At 33.8% G+C, this 17041-nt stretch overlaps 1 protein-coding gene across 1 annotated transcript in view; it reads left to right on the top strand.

Moving 5' to 3' along the window:
* Nucleotides 1-17041, top strand: part of LOC127852910 (ras-related protein R-Ras2-like) — a 30605-nt gene continuing 13564 nt past the window's right edge. Inside the window, exons 1-2 of the mRNA XM_052386954.1 lie at nt 1-152; nt 6794-6881. Coding sequence (XP_052242914.1) covers nt 42-152; nt 6794-6881 — 199 coding nt within the window. The 5' untranslated portion in view covers nt 1-41. The remainder of the gene's footprint in view (nt 153-6793; nt 6882-17041) is intronic.

Below are 17041 nucleotides of genomic sequence, written 5' to 3'. Positions count from 1 at the left end.
ATTCGCATGTGTCAAATTGGATAGTAAACAAGTTGACAAATATGTCAAGAAATCATCGCGGGGATACTAGCAATGTAAACCAGAATTATAAACTGGTTGTTGTAGGTGGAGGTGGTGTAGGCAAGTCGGCTCTCACAATACAATTTATACAGGTAAAGTACACACTAGTTTTACAAGGAATATGTTTCTGTCTTGACTTATCATTATTCAATTTATTGTCATATTCTGATTCACTCAGACTCCGGATGGATGATTAATCATGCTAATCAATTTTTTACTAACTGCTATATATGTTAAACATATATTTTCTCAACTAAAATTGAGTACAATTTTGATAATAGTACGTTGCCTAAAGTACATATTGTTATGATGATAATTATTGTTATTGGAAATTGACAAAGAATTGTTGTTAGGTTTTATTATGTGAATCCATAATCCATGAATGATTGTTTGTTTCCACATTATTGATATCTTAAAACCATGTTGACTTAAAACAATGATGTTGGTAAGAGAATTACTAGACTAAGGTAGAATAGGAAGACACCTATTGATTTTTAGGTCAACAGGTTAAAGGTGGCACATCCTGCAAAAATTTGCTGGACCAACATAAAAAATTACAGCTCCTATAAAATCAAGTACATTTAAGTGATCTGTCAAAGGTATTTTTGTAGTAATACCTTCCAGTTAGGTTTTGTGTTTAGGTTCCTACAACAATTGTTAATATAAAATGATAAATAATTCAACAATCGATTGGGAACTTTTTATATAGTTTATTTAAATTAAGAACAAACTATTATCTAACTATATACACATTAACAACAAAACCTTACTTGTATTAATATTAGGTAAGCCATTATGCGATATCAATAATGTTGTAGTCCTAATAAGTGTTTACATGGGATATTGATCCTGAAACAATCGCTATATCAGAAATCTTTTAAGATCCCTTATGTGTATACTCATTTTGTTTTATAATTATATAGTTCAATGTTCAAGTTATCAAGGTTATTGTTTTCACCCCCTATGAGGCTTACTTACAGCATTTTTTTCATGACTGTTAGCTCTTTTGAATTGGAGGAGTTACAAAAGCGTATTCAGTGGAAGGACATTGTCTTTGGTGAAACGTGCAGGTGACATCAAACTGTTAATTTTTTAAAATCATACCGTCACTTTAAGACCTAAAATATATGTCTGACAGTCAGGATGATTGGTTGTTACTAAAAGAATACAAACTTTAAAAATGTCAGACAGTTGGAATGATTCTTTGTTGATAAAAATCATCTATCAACTCAAACTTTGTCAATCTTGTTGGTTTAACTGACAATATTAAGAAGTTTGAGTTTAGGTCAAGGTTATATATACATGTAACAAATCTTGCATATACATGTATTGATGGCTTACCCGCAAAATGAGGGCATACATGTTTTCCAAACTTATTGTTGGTAATTACCCTAGTTTTATTGATATTTAAAAAATGGTTAGTTAATCTTTCAAAAATTATATAAATAATCACCTTTCTTATACTTAATTAGACATGCACGTTCAAAAGTTAATATTGTAAAATTGAAACACTGTATAAATAATTATATGAATTTAGATAAGACATACAAACTTTAAATGGACATTATTTTGCTTTTTGTGCCAAAAAACTTTTAAATTCTGTATCTTTGTGTATGTGCGTGACTTTCTGGCCATACTTTTTGCATTATAAGCGCTTTTCAATGAATTATTTAATTAAAAGTGATATTCTTTTTTATCATTATTTCTGAATTTCTATGCATGCATTGACACAGTTTTTTTTCTGGTTCATAAGTACAAATAAGCTTACAGTTTGAAGCAAAATAAATTTAAATGCAGCATTTATATGCATTTATTCAGTTTTGTGTTTTACTATTTAAGGTATTTCTAATGCTCCCCACCCCAGATTGGGAGGCATTATGTATTAAACTTGATGTCCCTCTGTATGTCTGTGAGCTTGTTTATAACTTGTCTTTAACTACTAGGTGGATAATCCAATAAGTTTAAGACTGTCAAATTACACACACTATGTTTTGAAAGCCATACCGAGCTTTCGTCAGTGTACTATGGACTTCATCAGCAGAATGAATATCTAATGTTGGGAAACGTAAACACCCATAATTGTCGGGGTGAGCGATGTTAACGTATAGTCCCAGGTGTGCAAGAGTTGGTAGCGGCCCCCGTCCTTGTTTAGTGCCGGTCTTAGTGCATGGTGGTAAATAGCCTCCTTTACCCCTCTCGAACCAAGATGGCTCATGGTCCAGAATCCTAACGTTCTCCATCGTGATTGTGTGGCTGGTTTACAGTCATGTATATGCCTTGAGACCTCAAATGATGTTGAACATGGTCTCCTTTGTTCCATGAATCGTGCTTTTACATTTCTTTCAGCTTCACAAATATAGTCCATTGAACACTGTTCCCTTGGATGGCAATCACAGTTGATATGGTAGATAAGTCCGCAGATGTCTTTCTTGTCTGGTTTGTCCTTAGAGTGAACTAGCAATTGTCTTAGAGTTTTATGTGGCTTAAAGGATATGCTGATGTTGTGGTATGGCTTTCAAAACTTAGTGTGTGTAATTTGACAGTCCAAAGCTTATTGGATTATCATGGAAACCACACGGTCAAACTTTCATAGAAGATTACTGGGTGGATATTGCTTGATGAAGGATGTAACAAACACGTAGGTGATTGTAAAGAAAGTTATTTTGAATGCAACGAGTTTTGTCAAAATTGTGGCTAATTTTTTAGCCGGATTTTTTTCGAAAAAATCTCGGCTTATAGATTGATGTTGTCGGGCGGGCGGGGGGGCGGGCGGGCGGGCGGAGTGGCGGCGTGCTCGAAAATGTTAAAGTTCTTATTTCATGGTATAACTTTGGTATGCTTGGACCTAGAGTCTTCAAACTTGACATGAAGGTTGGCCAGGATTAACAGATGACCACTGGTCATTTCAAGGTCATTCATTTGAAGGTCAAGGTCACTGTGACCTTCAATATAAAAAATGTTAAAGTTGTTATAACTTTGGTATGCTTGGACCTAGAGTCTTGAAACTTGACATGAAGGTTGGCCATAACTAGTTAGTAACCACTGGTCATTTCAAGGTCATTCATTTGAAGGTCAAGGTCACTGTGACCTTGAATGTAAAAATGTTAAAGCTCGAAAATGTTAAAGTTCTTATTTCATGGTATAACTTTGGTATGCTTGGACCTAGAGTCTTCAAACTTGACATGAAGGTTGGCCAGGATTAACAGATGACCACTGGTCATTTCAAGGTCATTCATTTGAAGGTCAAGGTCACTGTGACCTTCAATATAAAAAATGTTAAAGTTGTTATAACTTTGGTATGCTTGGACCTAGAGTCTTGAAACTTGACATGAAGGTTGGCCATAACTAGTTAGTAACCACTGGTCATTTCAAGGTCATTCATTTGAAGGTCAAGGTCACTGTGACCTTGAATGTAAAAATGTTAAAGTTCTTATTTCATGGTATAACTTTGGTATGCTTGGACCTAGAGTCTTCAAACTTGACATGAAGGTTGGCCAGGATTAACAGATGACCACTGGTCATTTCAAGGTCATTCATTTGAAGGTGAAGGTCACTGTGACCTTCAATATAAAAATGTTAAAGTTGTTATAACTTTGGTATGCTTGGACCTAGAGTCTTGAAACTTGACATGAAGGTTGGCCAGAACTAGTAAGTAACCACTGGACATTTCAAGGTCATTCATTTGAAGGTCAAGGTCACTGTGACCTTGAATGTAAAAATGTTAAAGTTGTTATAACTTTGGTATGCTTGGACCTAGAGTCTTGAAACTTGACATGAAGGTTGGCCAGAACTAGTAAGTAACCACTGGACATTTCAAGGTCATTCATTTGAAGGTCAAGGTCACTGTGACCTTGAATGTAAAAATGTTAAAGTTCTTATTTCATGTTATAACTTTGGTATGCTTGTACCTAGAGTCTTCAAACTTGAAATAAAGATTGGCCAGTACTAGAAGATGACCACTGGTCATTTCAATGTCATTCATTTGAAGGTCAAGGTCACTGTGACCTTAAATGTTAAAATGTTAAAATTGTTATAACTTTGGTATGCTTGGACATAGAGTCTTCAAACTTGACATGAAGGTTTGCAAGCACACTTAGATGACCACTGGTCATTTCAAGGTCATTCATTCTAAGGTCAAGGTCACTGTGACCTTGAATGTAAAAATGTTAAAGTTCTTATAACTTTGGTAGGTAAAAATGTTAAAGTTCTTATTCCATGTTATAACTTTGGTATGCTTGTACCTAGAGTCTTCAAACTTGACATAAAGGTTGGCCAGTACTAGAAGATCACCACTGCTCATTTCAATGTCATTCATTTGAAGGTCAAGGTCACTGTGACCTTCAATGTTAAAATGTTAAAATTGTTATAACTTTGGTATGCTTGGACCTAGAATCTCAAACTTGACGTAAAGGTTTGCAAGCACACTTAGATGACCACTGGTCATTTCAAGGTCATTCATTTCAATGTCATTCATTTGAAGGTCAAGGTCACTGTGAACTTAAATGTTAAAATGTTAAAATTGTTGTAACTTTGGTATGCTTGGACCTAGAATCTCAAACTTGACGTAAAGGTTTGCAAGCACACTTAGATGACCACTGGTCATTTCAAGGTCATTCATTTGAAGGTCGAGGTCACTGTGACCTTGGATGTAAATATGTTAAAGTTGTTAATACTTTGGTATGCTTAGACCTAGAGTCTTCAAACTTGATATGAAGGTTGGCCAGAACTAGTAGATGACCACTGGTCATTTTAAGGTCAAGGTCACCGTGACCTTGAATGTAAAAATGTTAAAATTCTTATTTCATGGTATAACTTTCTTATGCTTGGACTTACAGTCTTCAAACTGGACATGAAGGTTGGCCAGCACTAGTAGATGACAATTGGTCATTTTAAGGTCATTGAAGGTCAAGGTCACTGTGACCTTGAATGTTAAAAATTAAAAGTTGTTTTAACTTTCGTATGCTTGGACATGGACTTTGCCATGACTAACAGATGACCACTGTTCAAGAGAACAACTGGTCATTTTAAAGTCTTTCAATTGACAGTGACCTTAAATGTGAATATTTTTTTCATGATTTAACTTTGGTATGCTTACCACTGGTAATTTCAAGGACATTCAATTGAGGTTCAAATTGATAATGAAATTGATGGAAACTTCAAACAATATGTTACTTATTTGCTAATAAAAAAATTGAGATCAAACTTTCCTAATTGTCAATTCAAGTTCATATTTGTGACCTTAAATGTTATTGTTGTTCATGTATATGCATGCATTCAAAACATAACACAAGGTTTGCTCATGCCTTGAAAAGTACTTACATTTCATTTTGACCTTTGAACAATATTTCAGTAATTTAAGTATTGCATTGACAAAAACACGAAAGGTACTTTCCTGTCATTTAAATCAAAAATCCGGCTTCAATGCGGTCATCTCCGACCGCGGAACTCTTGTTGTCTTTTCATGTCCTGAAACTTGTGTATTCAACTCCTCTTTAAATACTGGTTGGATCTTGCTCAAACTTTAACATTTGAGTGTAGATGATCTTTAAGAAAGGAATTTTGGCTTGGATGAGTATTGACAAAATTTTTGCTCTTTTCTGTTTTTCCACTATTGGATACTCATCAAATATTGTTTTTTACCAATTTGTTTTTTTAGTCTTTCTTGAACCACTTGGTTAATTAAGCAACACTGTTCACAGTTGAAGTATTTTAATGTGTAGATGATTGAGAAGAAGAAATTATGGCTGCAATGAGTTTCAGCAGAATTTTGGCCATTTGTTTGTTCTTCCACTGTAGAATATATTCAATGGTGATCAGAAAATTTTGTGTTTTTGACTCCTCTTTAGACATCAAGTTAACCTTGCTTAAACTTTCACAGTTTAATGACCTGAATGTGGTGATGATATTAAAGAAAGAATATTTGATTGCAACAAGTTTTTGTTCAATTCTGGCCGTTGGCCTTTTTGTTCTCTGTAAAATATACTGGATTTGTCTGTGTTCAAATAGGCGTTGAGAGGGCATCAGTGTCTGTAACATATTTCTAGTGTACAAACGATAATATTTTTAACTAAAATAAACCTTACATTTGTACCTTCCTTTGTAAAAACTGATATGATATCAGCGTGAATTGAATTATGTTTGTTGGACAGGGGCTTTTAAAGGGGCTTTTTCACAGATTTTGGCATTTTTTAACTTATTCATTAAATGCTTTATATCGATAAATGTAAACATTGGATCGTAAAAGCTCCAGTAAAAAATCAAGAATATAATTAAAAAAAGGAAAAGAACATTGCCCGGACCAGGTTTCGAACCAGTGACCCCTGGAGTCCTGCCAGAGTCCTGAAGTAAAAACGCTTTAGCCTACTGAGCTATTCCGCCGAGTACACATGTGTGACGTATTTTATACCTTATATAAGCAATCTTCGTAGTTTCACAAAATTTAGCGACAAAAACAGAACTCTCCAAATTATTCAATCGTTTCGCGTTGCAACGCTTTATAATTTTTAGGTTTTAAAATCGTCAAAAGATGCATATAATGGCTATATTAGACCATGGTAAATGTACAGTATTACTGTTTCCTCACAAATATCATAACTAAAACGAAAATTTGCGAATCTGAAACAACTTTTTTCAATTTGGTCAATTTACCAAAGCGTGAAAAGATCCCTTTAATTGTTAACTCCCAAAATGATACTTCATGTACAAATGTATTATATACATATTGCTTTTGCAGTCCTATTTTGTGACGGACTATGACCCAACAATAGAGGACTCCTATGCCAAACAGTGTGTGATTGATGATGAGGTCGCGAGACTTGACAGTGAGTATAACTTTTCCCTTGATTTGTGATCTTTTAGGCTTGAAATGAACACTTTCTACCATTAGAAGCAAAGTGAAAATGGTTTTTGCAAACTGCATAAAACCAGAACAGCCTGCGAATAACTTGCAGTATGTTCAGGTTTTATGCTGTTTGCTGCTCATCAGTAACTAAGGGTTGGAAATGAAGCATACTAAGAAATGTCTTTAAAGGGGTCTTTTCACAGATTTGGGCATGTTTTGAAGTTTGTCATTAAATGCTTTATATTGATAAATGTTAACATAACATTTTAAATGCTCCATTAACATCAAAAATAAAATTTAAAAAAGGAAAAAAAAAAAGCCCGCAGCAGGACTCGAACCAGTGACCCCCGGAATCCTGAAGTCAAAACGCATTGGCATTAGCCAACTGAGCTATCCTGCCAAGCATACATAACATGCGTATTTTATACGTTATATAAGCAATCTTTGTAGTTTCACATATTTAAACGACGACAACAGAACTCTCCAAATTATTCAATCGTTTCGCGTTGCAACGCTTTATAATTTTTGGGTTTTTAAATCGTCAAAAGATGCATATAATGGCTATATTAGACCATGGCAAATGTTCAGTTATACTGTTTCCTCACAAATATCATAATTAAACCGAAAATTTGCGAATCTGAAACAACTTTTTTCAATTTTGTCAATTTACCAAACTGTGAAAAGATCCCTTTAATTAAACTTAACCTTTTAAGGGACTACAAATGCATCAAAATACGTATCTAAGTGGTACAAGTTAACCCTGTACCTCTCAGATACGCACTTTGATTTGCTTGTAGTCCCGGAGAGAATCAAATTAAATGTAAGACGGTTCTTACTATGTGTTCAAAATAATTGCAAACCAAATAAAATTATATTTACTTAAGTATGCTCATAAGCTTTAGGCAAAATGAAAAATATTAATTATTGACATAATTATTACATTTCTTCCTATTTGCCTGGGTTCATTACCAAATATTAACACATCATCCAATGAACAATTACATGGAGGCAATATTTTTCTAAGCAGCTCATGTAATGCCTGGATGTTGATTAAAATTTATGATCGGTTCTTTGCTTGTGATGGTATAGATTGAGTATATTAGTTCATTAAATATTCATTGATTTATTTAATAAATTCATTTAATACATTTCTAGAAACTATTACTTTGAATGAATGAATTTTGAATATTTCTAAGAATGTAAGTAAACTGTGTCTTGTTGCAAAGGAATGAAAAGTTGGACATTAACTCAAGTGGTTCAGAATCAGAACTAATTATGTATGTGCATTTACTTAATTATATGTTTGTTGACAACACGCAGGATAATAATTAAAATGAGTAAAACAGTTTATCAAATACTGTTTTAATAATGCAACATCTCATTGATTGCATTATACATGCTGTCTTTGCAATTGAACCAATTGAGATGTCACATTAATTATGCCATGAAAATAAGCGGTTGATGACCTTTTTAAATTCCAATGATCGATTTGTATGCAGTGAATATGAGTTTCTGGGCAAAGATGAGTTCAACCAATTCTATGATAATAGAAGCCCCTCTCCATCTACATGTGTAGATGATCATGTTGTTTGCAGTCAGTAACCTATAAAGCTAAAGTGGTGTGTAACCACACAGCAATAGGAAGTGAGCACAGGAGGACACTTAACAAAGTGGTATTTCAATAAAGTGGCAACAGGATCCTTGTGCTTGATTTAAATGAAACCACTAAGTGATGCAGCAGTTCAGTAACAGATTTATACAAGGGTTTGATTTGATAAACATGTGTGTTTTTTTAATGAAATAAATCAATAACATAACAACCAAACATAAGTTGGAGCTCAATCACTATTAAACCTTTTAAACTTTGTATGTGCCTAGGAGAGTCATATAGCTAATAGCTTATTTGTTTATTCTGTCTTTTGTCCTTCAATCCGTTCTTACGAATTTAAATACATATTTTGTTAAGCATCAATAATGCTTCCTAGAACGCTTTGATAGAATGAACTCACCCATATCACATTTGAGTAATTCAGAAGGTCAAAATTCTTGGTAGCCAATAATGACTTTCGTATAAGATCAATAATCGTTTCAACAAAGCTTTAACCCTTTCAGTGCGGGAACCAAATTTTGAAGGCCTTTGCAAACAGTTTGGATCCAGATGAGACACCACAGAACGTGGCGTCTCATCAGGATCCAAACTGTTTGCTATTCTGATAATATTCTTTGAAAAAAATCGAAGAAAATGCTAATTTTAGAAATTAAGCAGACGACATTTTAGCACACGAAAAAGTTCCCAGCATGCAAAGCTTTAATACAAGTTTTCATGTGTGATTTTATTAAACACTCTTACCACATCCTTATCAGCTGACCTTTTGATGTTATTAAACACTCTTACCACATCCTTATCAGCTGACCTTTTGATGTTATTAAACACTCTTACCACATCCTTATCAGCTGACCTTGTGATGTTATTAAACACTCTTACCACATCCTTATCAGCTGACCTTTTGACCTTTGCATTGACTTACTTATGGATTTAATTTTATTCAGAAGATCAAAAGTTTTGTTTATCCCATAATTAAAGTCCCCATTCACTTATCATCAATACTACTTACTAAAATGCTTTGAAACTTCCATTCAACACTCTTCACACTTACATCACATGACCTCATTTTTACCTTTACACTGACCTACAGTAGTTTTGGACTCAGACTTATTCATATGGGCTTATAAATTAATGCTGACAATGCTTCAGCTGGGGGCATAAGCATTCATGAAACACAACATCTTGTTTTTCTTTATTTTAACCTCTCTCTTTCTTTAAATCTATTTGTTGACCTTTATCAAATCTGAGTTCTAAAGAGAGTTAAAATAATGGAAGGTAACATTTAGATTATAGATAGTTGCCATGTGATGTTCACATTTACAGATGTTTTCTACCCAATCTCCAGATGTTATAGGGACTTTCACATATTTTCTGGCATACAAAGCTATTACTATGTTGGTGTTTGGACTTTTATTGTTTGTCTTCTGTCATCTTCCATTATTTTTTTTTGATCTGTAGAATTGATTTTTTACATTGTATATATATTAAACACCGCAACAACTATTCTGTTGGTAATAATTATCTATTTTGTTTTTGATTTTTTTAACTTTTGGTCAACAATTTTGAAGAATGATGGAAATATAGCAACATATTTTCTGGCTCCAAAGAACAGAAGTGTAACCTTCAGAATGTCTGTATAGAGAGCAAAAATGGCTTATCAGCCTTCATTGCACATATGCTGATAGGACATTCTTGCTTTCATAGGACAATCATTGGTTGAGAGCTAGAAGGGCATATCAGCCTTCACTGCACATATGTTGATTAAACACTCTGGCTTTCATGGAAAAATCATCTGTTGAAAGCCAGAAGGGCTTATCAGCCTTTTTTGTCCCCTTATGTGGGGGTGGTTTTCGCTCTGTGCGTCAGTCTGTGAGTCTGTCAGTCCGTCACACTTTTCTGGATTCTGCAATTACTTTCAAAGTTCTTCATATTTTTTCATGAAACTTGAAACATGGATAGATGGCAATATGGAGATTATGCACGTCATTTTATTTTGTAGCTACGTCAAGAATTCTGGTTGCTATGGCAACAAATAGACTAGAAATATTGCTATAATGGTGGAGTTTCAAGGTAGCCGACTTATATTGCTTGGCAATAGTCTTGTTTTACATATGCTTATTGGGCCTTCTGACTTTCATGTGACCATTCTTATAACCAGAATGGCTTATCAGTATTCTTTGCTCATATGATACTTGGCTTGAAATACTTTTTGACAAACCCAAATGCATACCAAAATATATCAGGATGAGTGAACATAATACCATGTCAACTGTTTAACATGCAAGGCAGAGGGTTTTACTTTTATTTCATTCTGTTGCTTGTGTAAGTTCATGTACACATAAATTGAAATGATATACTTACTTTGATGAATACATTTTGCTGAAATTAAACAAAAATTTAACGTCAATGGGGTCTCATATTTTAAGGATATTATTTTTTTGGTTTTCATAGCATGTGAATTCATCTACAGGAAGGCATTATATTTGTTTATCAAGTTCTATGAAAATAGAAGTTAAGTGTTACTTAAAGAAATGTATGAAAAAGTCATCACAATCAGATTACAGCTGTTACATGTATTTCACACTAGCAAGCACTCCACCATGATACACTAATCAGATCTCGGTAAATGATAAAGAATAAACGGTATATGACTAGTAGTGATACAAGTGACATAGCTTCTTGTTGTAATGTTTCACATTACCGGTAATACTTAAAAAAAAATAGTTTGAAACTTTATCAGATGTTCTGTATATTAAAACCCTTTACCACTTAGATATGTATTTTTACGCATTGGCAGTCCCTTAGTAAGTTCAATTTAATTAAAGACCTTTTTTTACTAGATTCAAGTTTTAAAGGCTTCATGTCCAACCCTTAGGCACTGCTGAGCAGCAAACGGCATAAAACCTGAACAGACTGCTAGTTACTCACAGGCTGTTCTGGTTTTATGCCGTTTGAACATTGCCAGTTTGAATTTGCTTCTGAGTGGGAAAGGGTTAAAAAGTGATCCAGATAATTTTTCATGACGGTGTTATTGAAACAATAAGTTTAATGTTAATTAATATTTTAAATATGGTGTAATGTGTCAAGCGTTTTTGTCAGATGACAAAGGCACAATAATTTGTTAAAAAAAATGCAGTTTACACTTTTAGGTATAATGCCTGTGTGATAAAGTATAAAATCAAACATGTATTTTTAAATTTGCATTTGTATAACAATGATTCACAAAAGTGAATTAAACTCTTCACAGTTTTATAGTAAAATAAGGTGGAAACATGCAAATTCCTTTAACGCTTTCCCCCATAAGAAGCAAAGTAAAATGGCCATTGCAACCAGCATAAAACCAGAACAGCTTGTGAGTAACTTGCAGTCTGTTCAGGTTTTATGCTGTTTGCTGCTCATCAGTATCTAAAGGTTGGAAATGAAGCCTTTAAAACTTGAATCAAGTAAGAAAGGTGACGGTGAATTTAATTTAATTTAACTTTTTCAGGGACTACAGATGCGTCAAAATATGTATTTAAGTGGTAAAGAGTTAAAACTGAAAGGATACAGACCTCTTCACAAAATGGGGAAAATTTCTGTTATTGATTGTAGATTATCAAAGTGGCAAAGACAGTATAAAACAATATATGTAATAGAAAACAAATGAAATCTATTTATTGAATTCATCCTTAACTCAAGGTTAGCACCAGAAAATACACATGTAAGGTATGTGATACAGAAATGTTCAGAAGTTAACACAGTTTTATAGTTAACTCTTAAAATGTTATATATCACAAATGTTGATCAATTGGAAGGAAAGTGCAAACACACATTTAGACTTCTCAAGAATAACAAATGTGGAAGTGCTTGACATAAATGTGTACTTGATGTGGTTATAGGTATAAATGGTGTTGAGTTTTATGACTAACACACTTTTAACAGCTTTCTGAGTGCAGATTGCTATCAGGGCTGCATGTTTTAGTACGTATGCAAATGTTACTATATTGAGCCTCATTCTGGGAAAACAGGGCTAAATGCATGTGAGTTAAGTGTCATCCCAGATTAGCCTGTGTAGTCTGATCAGGCTCATCAGAGACAAAACTTTACACTTTTATGGATTTTGTGTGGTTCAAGAAATCTCTTCTGTAAAAAAATTTACTTGAGGCAGAAAGTGTTGTCCCTGATTAGCCTACATACTGCACTGGCTAATCAGGGGCCACACTTAAAGCTCATGAATTTAGGCCAGTTTTCCCGGAATGAGGCTTACCAGGGGCCATACAGTTTGGACCCCTCCCACCCATTAATTTCTGGGTCTTGCATAACTGAGCTTATAGAAAACACAAAGAGTTATATTTTGTCCCACCTTCTTTGCAAACTTTCATAAAATGTATATGTTATGTTTAAGCTAAATAAACCAGTCCTCGCACTGGCCCTTCTTCTAGAGAAAAGATGATCTAATCTGATGTAACCTGTAAACATGGAATAATATGCCTAGTTCTTTCATGAATATGAATGTATGTGGTATAAAAATGATTCAGTGATATTTACAACAGTCCATAACCATTTTACATTTTGTATTTCACTACATATAAGCAAACATTATGTACTTATTTAGGCCTTTAAAACATGCTTTCTACTAGGCAAGATTGCTTATTTGGCAAACTGGGGATTTTTTGGTGTCTGCGACAATTTTTTCGGCGTAAGCTGCATAAGCCAGCTTTTCACCTTAGCCTGACCTTTGTAAGTGTCCAATAAAATTCCAATAAAATTTCCCGCGGCTAGGTACGAATGAATACACTTCATTTATTCCATTGGCTGATTTGAGTATACCACCAGAACATTGGAAACATATCCGCGTCTTTGTAACACTGTTTTACTGTATGAAACAATTTTATCTCGAATGAAAAGGCTTAATAGATAGAACAGTTTTACACTCAATTCTCGACATCAATACAGTTTGTGCGTACACCTTTTATTTTCAGAGTATTACCAGCGCAAGAGCGTTTATACTTAAAAGGCTATGTTCTCATATTTAGTACTTACTTCCTTATTCCTGTCAACATGTTAACATGTAAAAGTATAAAGAGCAATGGAAGCGAGGCCTCACTTTAAAGCATTGCATTTCAACCCGCGAGGTATATCGGGTCAATTCGCGGACATTCAGAGTTTATATACAGGTCATCACCGGAGTTGGCGGCCAGTAAAATAATCGTTATATAATAAAGACGCTATCCGTGAACTAGGTGACCTGGAATTTTCTTTAGACCAGAAATATGTTAAATGAAGATATTCAGCAATATAATTATGGTATGTAAATAATAGATTCTTAATGTGTTTTCAACAATACAATGATAAATATTATTGTTGATAAATTTAACAATAATTATTCGTCCATATTGCTTAATGTACTAAAGTGATATTATGAGCATGTAACAGTTTATAGGTGTCTATCGCAACCGTTGATTATTTTTGATGTTTCTACTTCATATACACTTATATTAATTAATGCAGCATCATCATACTAAAACAATATACCAGAAAGAGAAAAATAATGCATTTGAATATCAACCGTACTTTCGTTTGACAACTGATCATGCGTTTACGAGTTGAACCTAAATTTAGTTTTAGTGCAGATTTGTTCGTACGACACAAAGACACGAAATTGTTTTACGGATCATTTTAGCTTACAGGACTGGGTGGGTCACGTAAGAATATCGAATATAAAATATATTTTTAAAAACAACTGGTAGCAAGGTGAGTTGCAGATAATTAATCAGTAACCACATTTTAACTAACTATTTTGACCTGTTAATTCTTTTCAGCTCAATTCAACAGTGCAAAATGCCCATAATATCACTTTAAGCATTAGCACGATGATAATTGATACTGTTAATAATCGAATCAAATAGCAATGCCCGACAAACCACTAAAACAGGTTTGTTTGAAGAACGCGCCTATAAATACGGATACTTCTCGTGTGGCCGGTTGACTCATATGTTTAAATTTCACTTCCATTCTTCTTTTGGTTTTCTGTTTTGTATCTAAAGGTTTATGACCAGCAATATGTTATAATGTAAAATAAGCCGCGAAAACTCCCCGTAACATCCCGTACTGCGTGTGATGCAGCTAAGAACTGCACAGAAAAAGACATTCGCTATCCTTGATCTCATTCATTAAACTATTTACGCCGTATATCTTTTTTAAAGATATTTCTTGTCTGCTCTTTTTTCATTCTGTAACCTTCTGCATGGGACATTAAACATTTGCATGCCAAATATTTCATTCAGGGCATTTGCAGGATTTGGAAAAATTGGCAACTGTTTAAAACATTCTGGAACGGGTCGCTGGTGTCATGGCCATTCAGAAATTAGTTTATAATACAGTTTTGCAGTCTGGTCAGGATTTATCCTGTCTGTTACAAAGTCATGCACGGTAAATCGCAATCTCATAAGCAGACAGCATACCTCCAGACCACTCTTTGCAAATGCGCAGGCTTGTCGGAAGCTATGCTGGACGCATCACTGCAACAGAACATAATAGCCAACAAATTTGATTGAAAATGATCAAATTTTACCCCCCCACTTTATGAATATCCTGGGTCCTGTATCGTATATTTATCCCAAGTCTCTCCCCTGGATTTTGTTAGGCGCAGTGGCAAAGACCATGAATTGGCCAAGGAATTGATTATTTTCAATTTTTAATGTTCTTATTAATTATTACTAGGGCTGTCACGATACGCCGTGAGCGTACCGTGATATATTGTGATACGACAACACTGTATCGCTATACATATCACGATATTTTACTGAATATATATCTGTGAAGAAAACAGCAGAATACCATGTTTTACAACTTCGTTAAACTCAATAATCTGACAACACTGGTATCATGGTATGACTAGAAACTATTATGAATAAAAACAATCATTTTCTGACTATAACCTGTCAAAAGGGAATCAACACAACCTAATAAACTTGATAGAAGTAGTCATAATCTCTATCGAAAACACTCTTTCTACAGTTTCCAAACTGATAATTTTATCAAAATATGTACTTAAAATCCGTGTTCATAAAATAATAATTAGATTTAATAATAGATTTAAATAGATAAAAATAACGGTACGGCAATGCCGTACTGCGGTGCGATTTTTTTAACGACATGCACCGCATTATACCGGTTTACCGGTGAATCGTGACAGCCCTAATTATTACACATGTACTTTGCTTCAGAAAGACAGAACTAAAACAACTAAATGTAGGTAATAGTTTGATTTTTTTCCCCTTAAGGGTAAACCTTATTTATAAATGTATGCACATGGTTACCGCTGTGCATAAAGGCCTTGTGGAATGCTAATCAAAGTGATGTATGAAAAGTCATAAATAGTAATATAACACATTATATTTAGTTAACATGTAACCTAAAGCAAGAAAAACACATTATAGACAATTCAAGAAACAACAATAAAACAACAAAAACAACACCCCAACATCATGCAACCTCACAGGATGTTAAACAATTTATTAATATTTACTATGTATTGCTGTGAAATTGTACATATATTTGTAACAATTTGTTCCTCATTGCAAAGTATATACGAAGCTATTATGAAATGTAACCTTTTTATGTGAGTTTTTAGTTATAGGTAGTTTCATTATTATTTTATTTTATACGGTGCAAATCTCAGCTGGAATTACCTACACATTCACCAATAATCAAATGGAACCCATTTATACCAGTAATTAAATGGAACTGCAGAGCTCTAGCTTATTCCCTTCATGTTAACATGTGTCTTGCAGACTTGAAGTTAAATTAAACTATATACAATGTAGGTGAAGCTACAGATTTTGATGGGTTGGGGTGGGGGGTAAAGCTTAAGGAAACTGTAAACTCCAATTTTAATTAACATTTTGTCAACAATCCAATAAAAGTTTTACAGATTTGATTTGAGTAATTAAGGACTCAGTCATCAATTGAAAAATACTTGGATAGGTTACTTTCCACTAAATTTTCAGAGGGCCATGTAGAACCATGCACTTTTAAGGCCTTCTGTAATGAATACATTAAATGTTTAGGCAAAGAAAAAACATATTTACGTAATGTATAAAACTTTTATTTGTAGATGACTTTTATGTTATGGTTTACATGTGAATAAAATTATTGAAATCAAAGACAATTACAGGGTACATGGGGGGGGGGGTGACCAATTTGTATAAAGCCTTTTTCAGTAAAATATATGCAGTATATATATGCAGATTCTGCTTGTTCTATTAATTCTGTCCATATTCTGGTATTTTAGGTTTGCAAGTATGTTCAATATTGACAAGAAATCTGGTTGTATTTCCTCAAGTTTATGTACCAGGCGAAAACCTTATTGAATTGTCAAGATGAAATAAAAACCTTGGGGAAATTAAATCATTAGTCATAGGTGATTTCTTGTTACCTGACACCCCAGCTACATATACAATTATTGTGTGATATAACAATGAGTTATTTTGTTAGGAAATAAATTGTGTATTTTAGTTGGGACAAAAAAACGCCAACATCACCAACATCAG

This window comes from Dreissena polymorpha, chromosome 12 (genome assembly GCF_020536995.1).
Source record: "Dreissena polymorpha isolate Duluth1 chromosome 12, UMN_Dpol_1.0, whole genome shotgun sequence".
Lineage (NCBI taxonomy): Eukaryota > Metazoa > Mollusca > Bivalvia > Myida > Dreissenidae > Dreissena > Dreissena polymorpha.
Note: the sequence above shows the minus strand (reverse complement) of the source record. Positions and strands in the feature narration are given on the sequence as shown.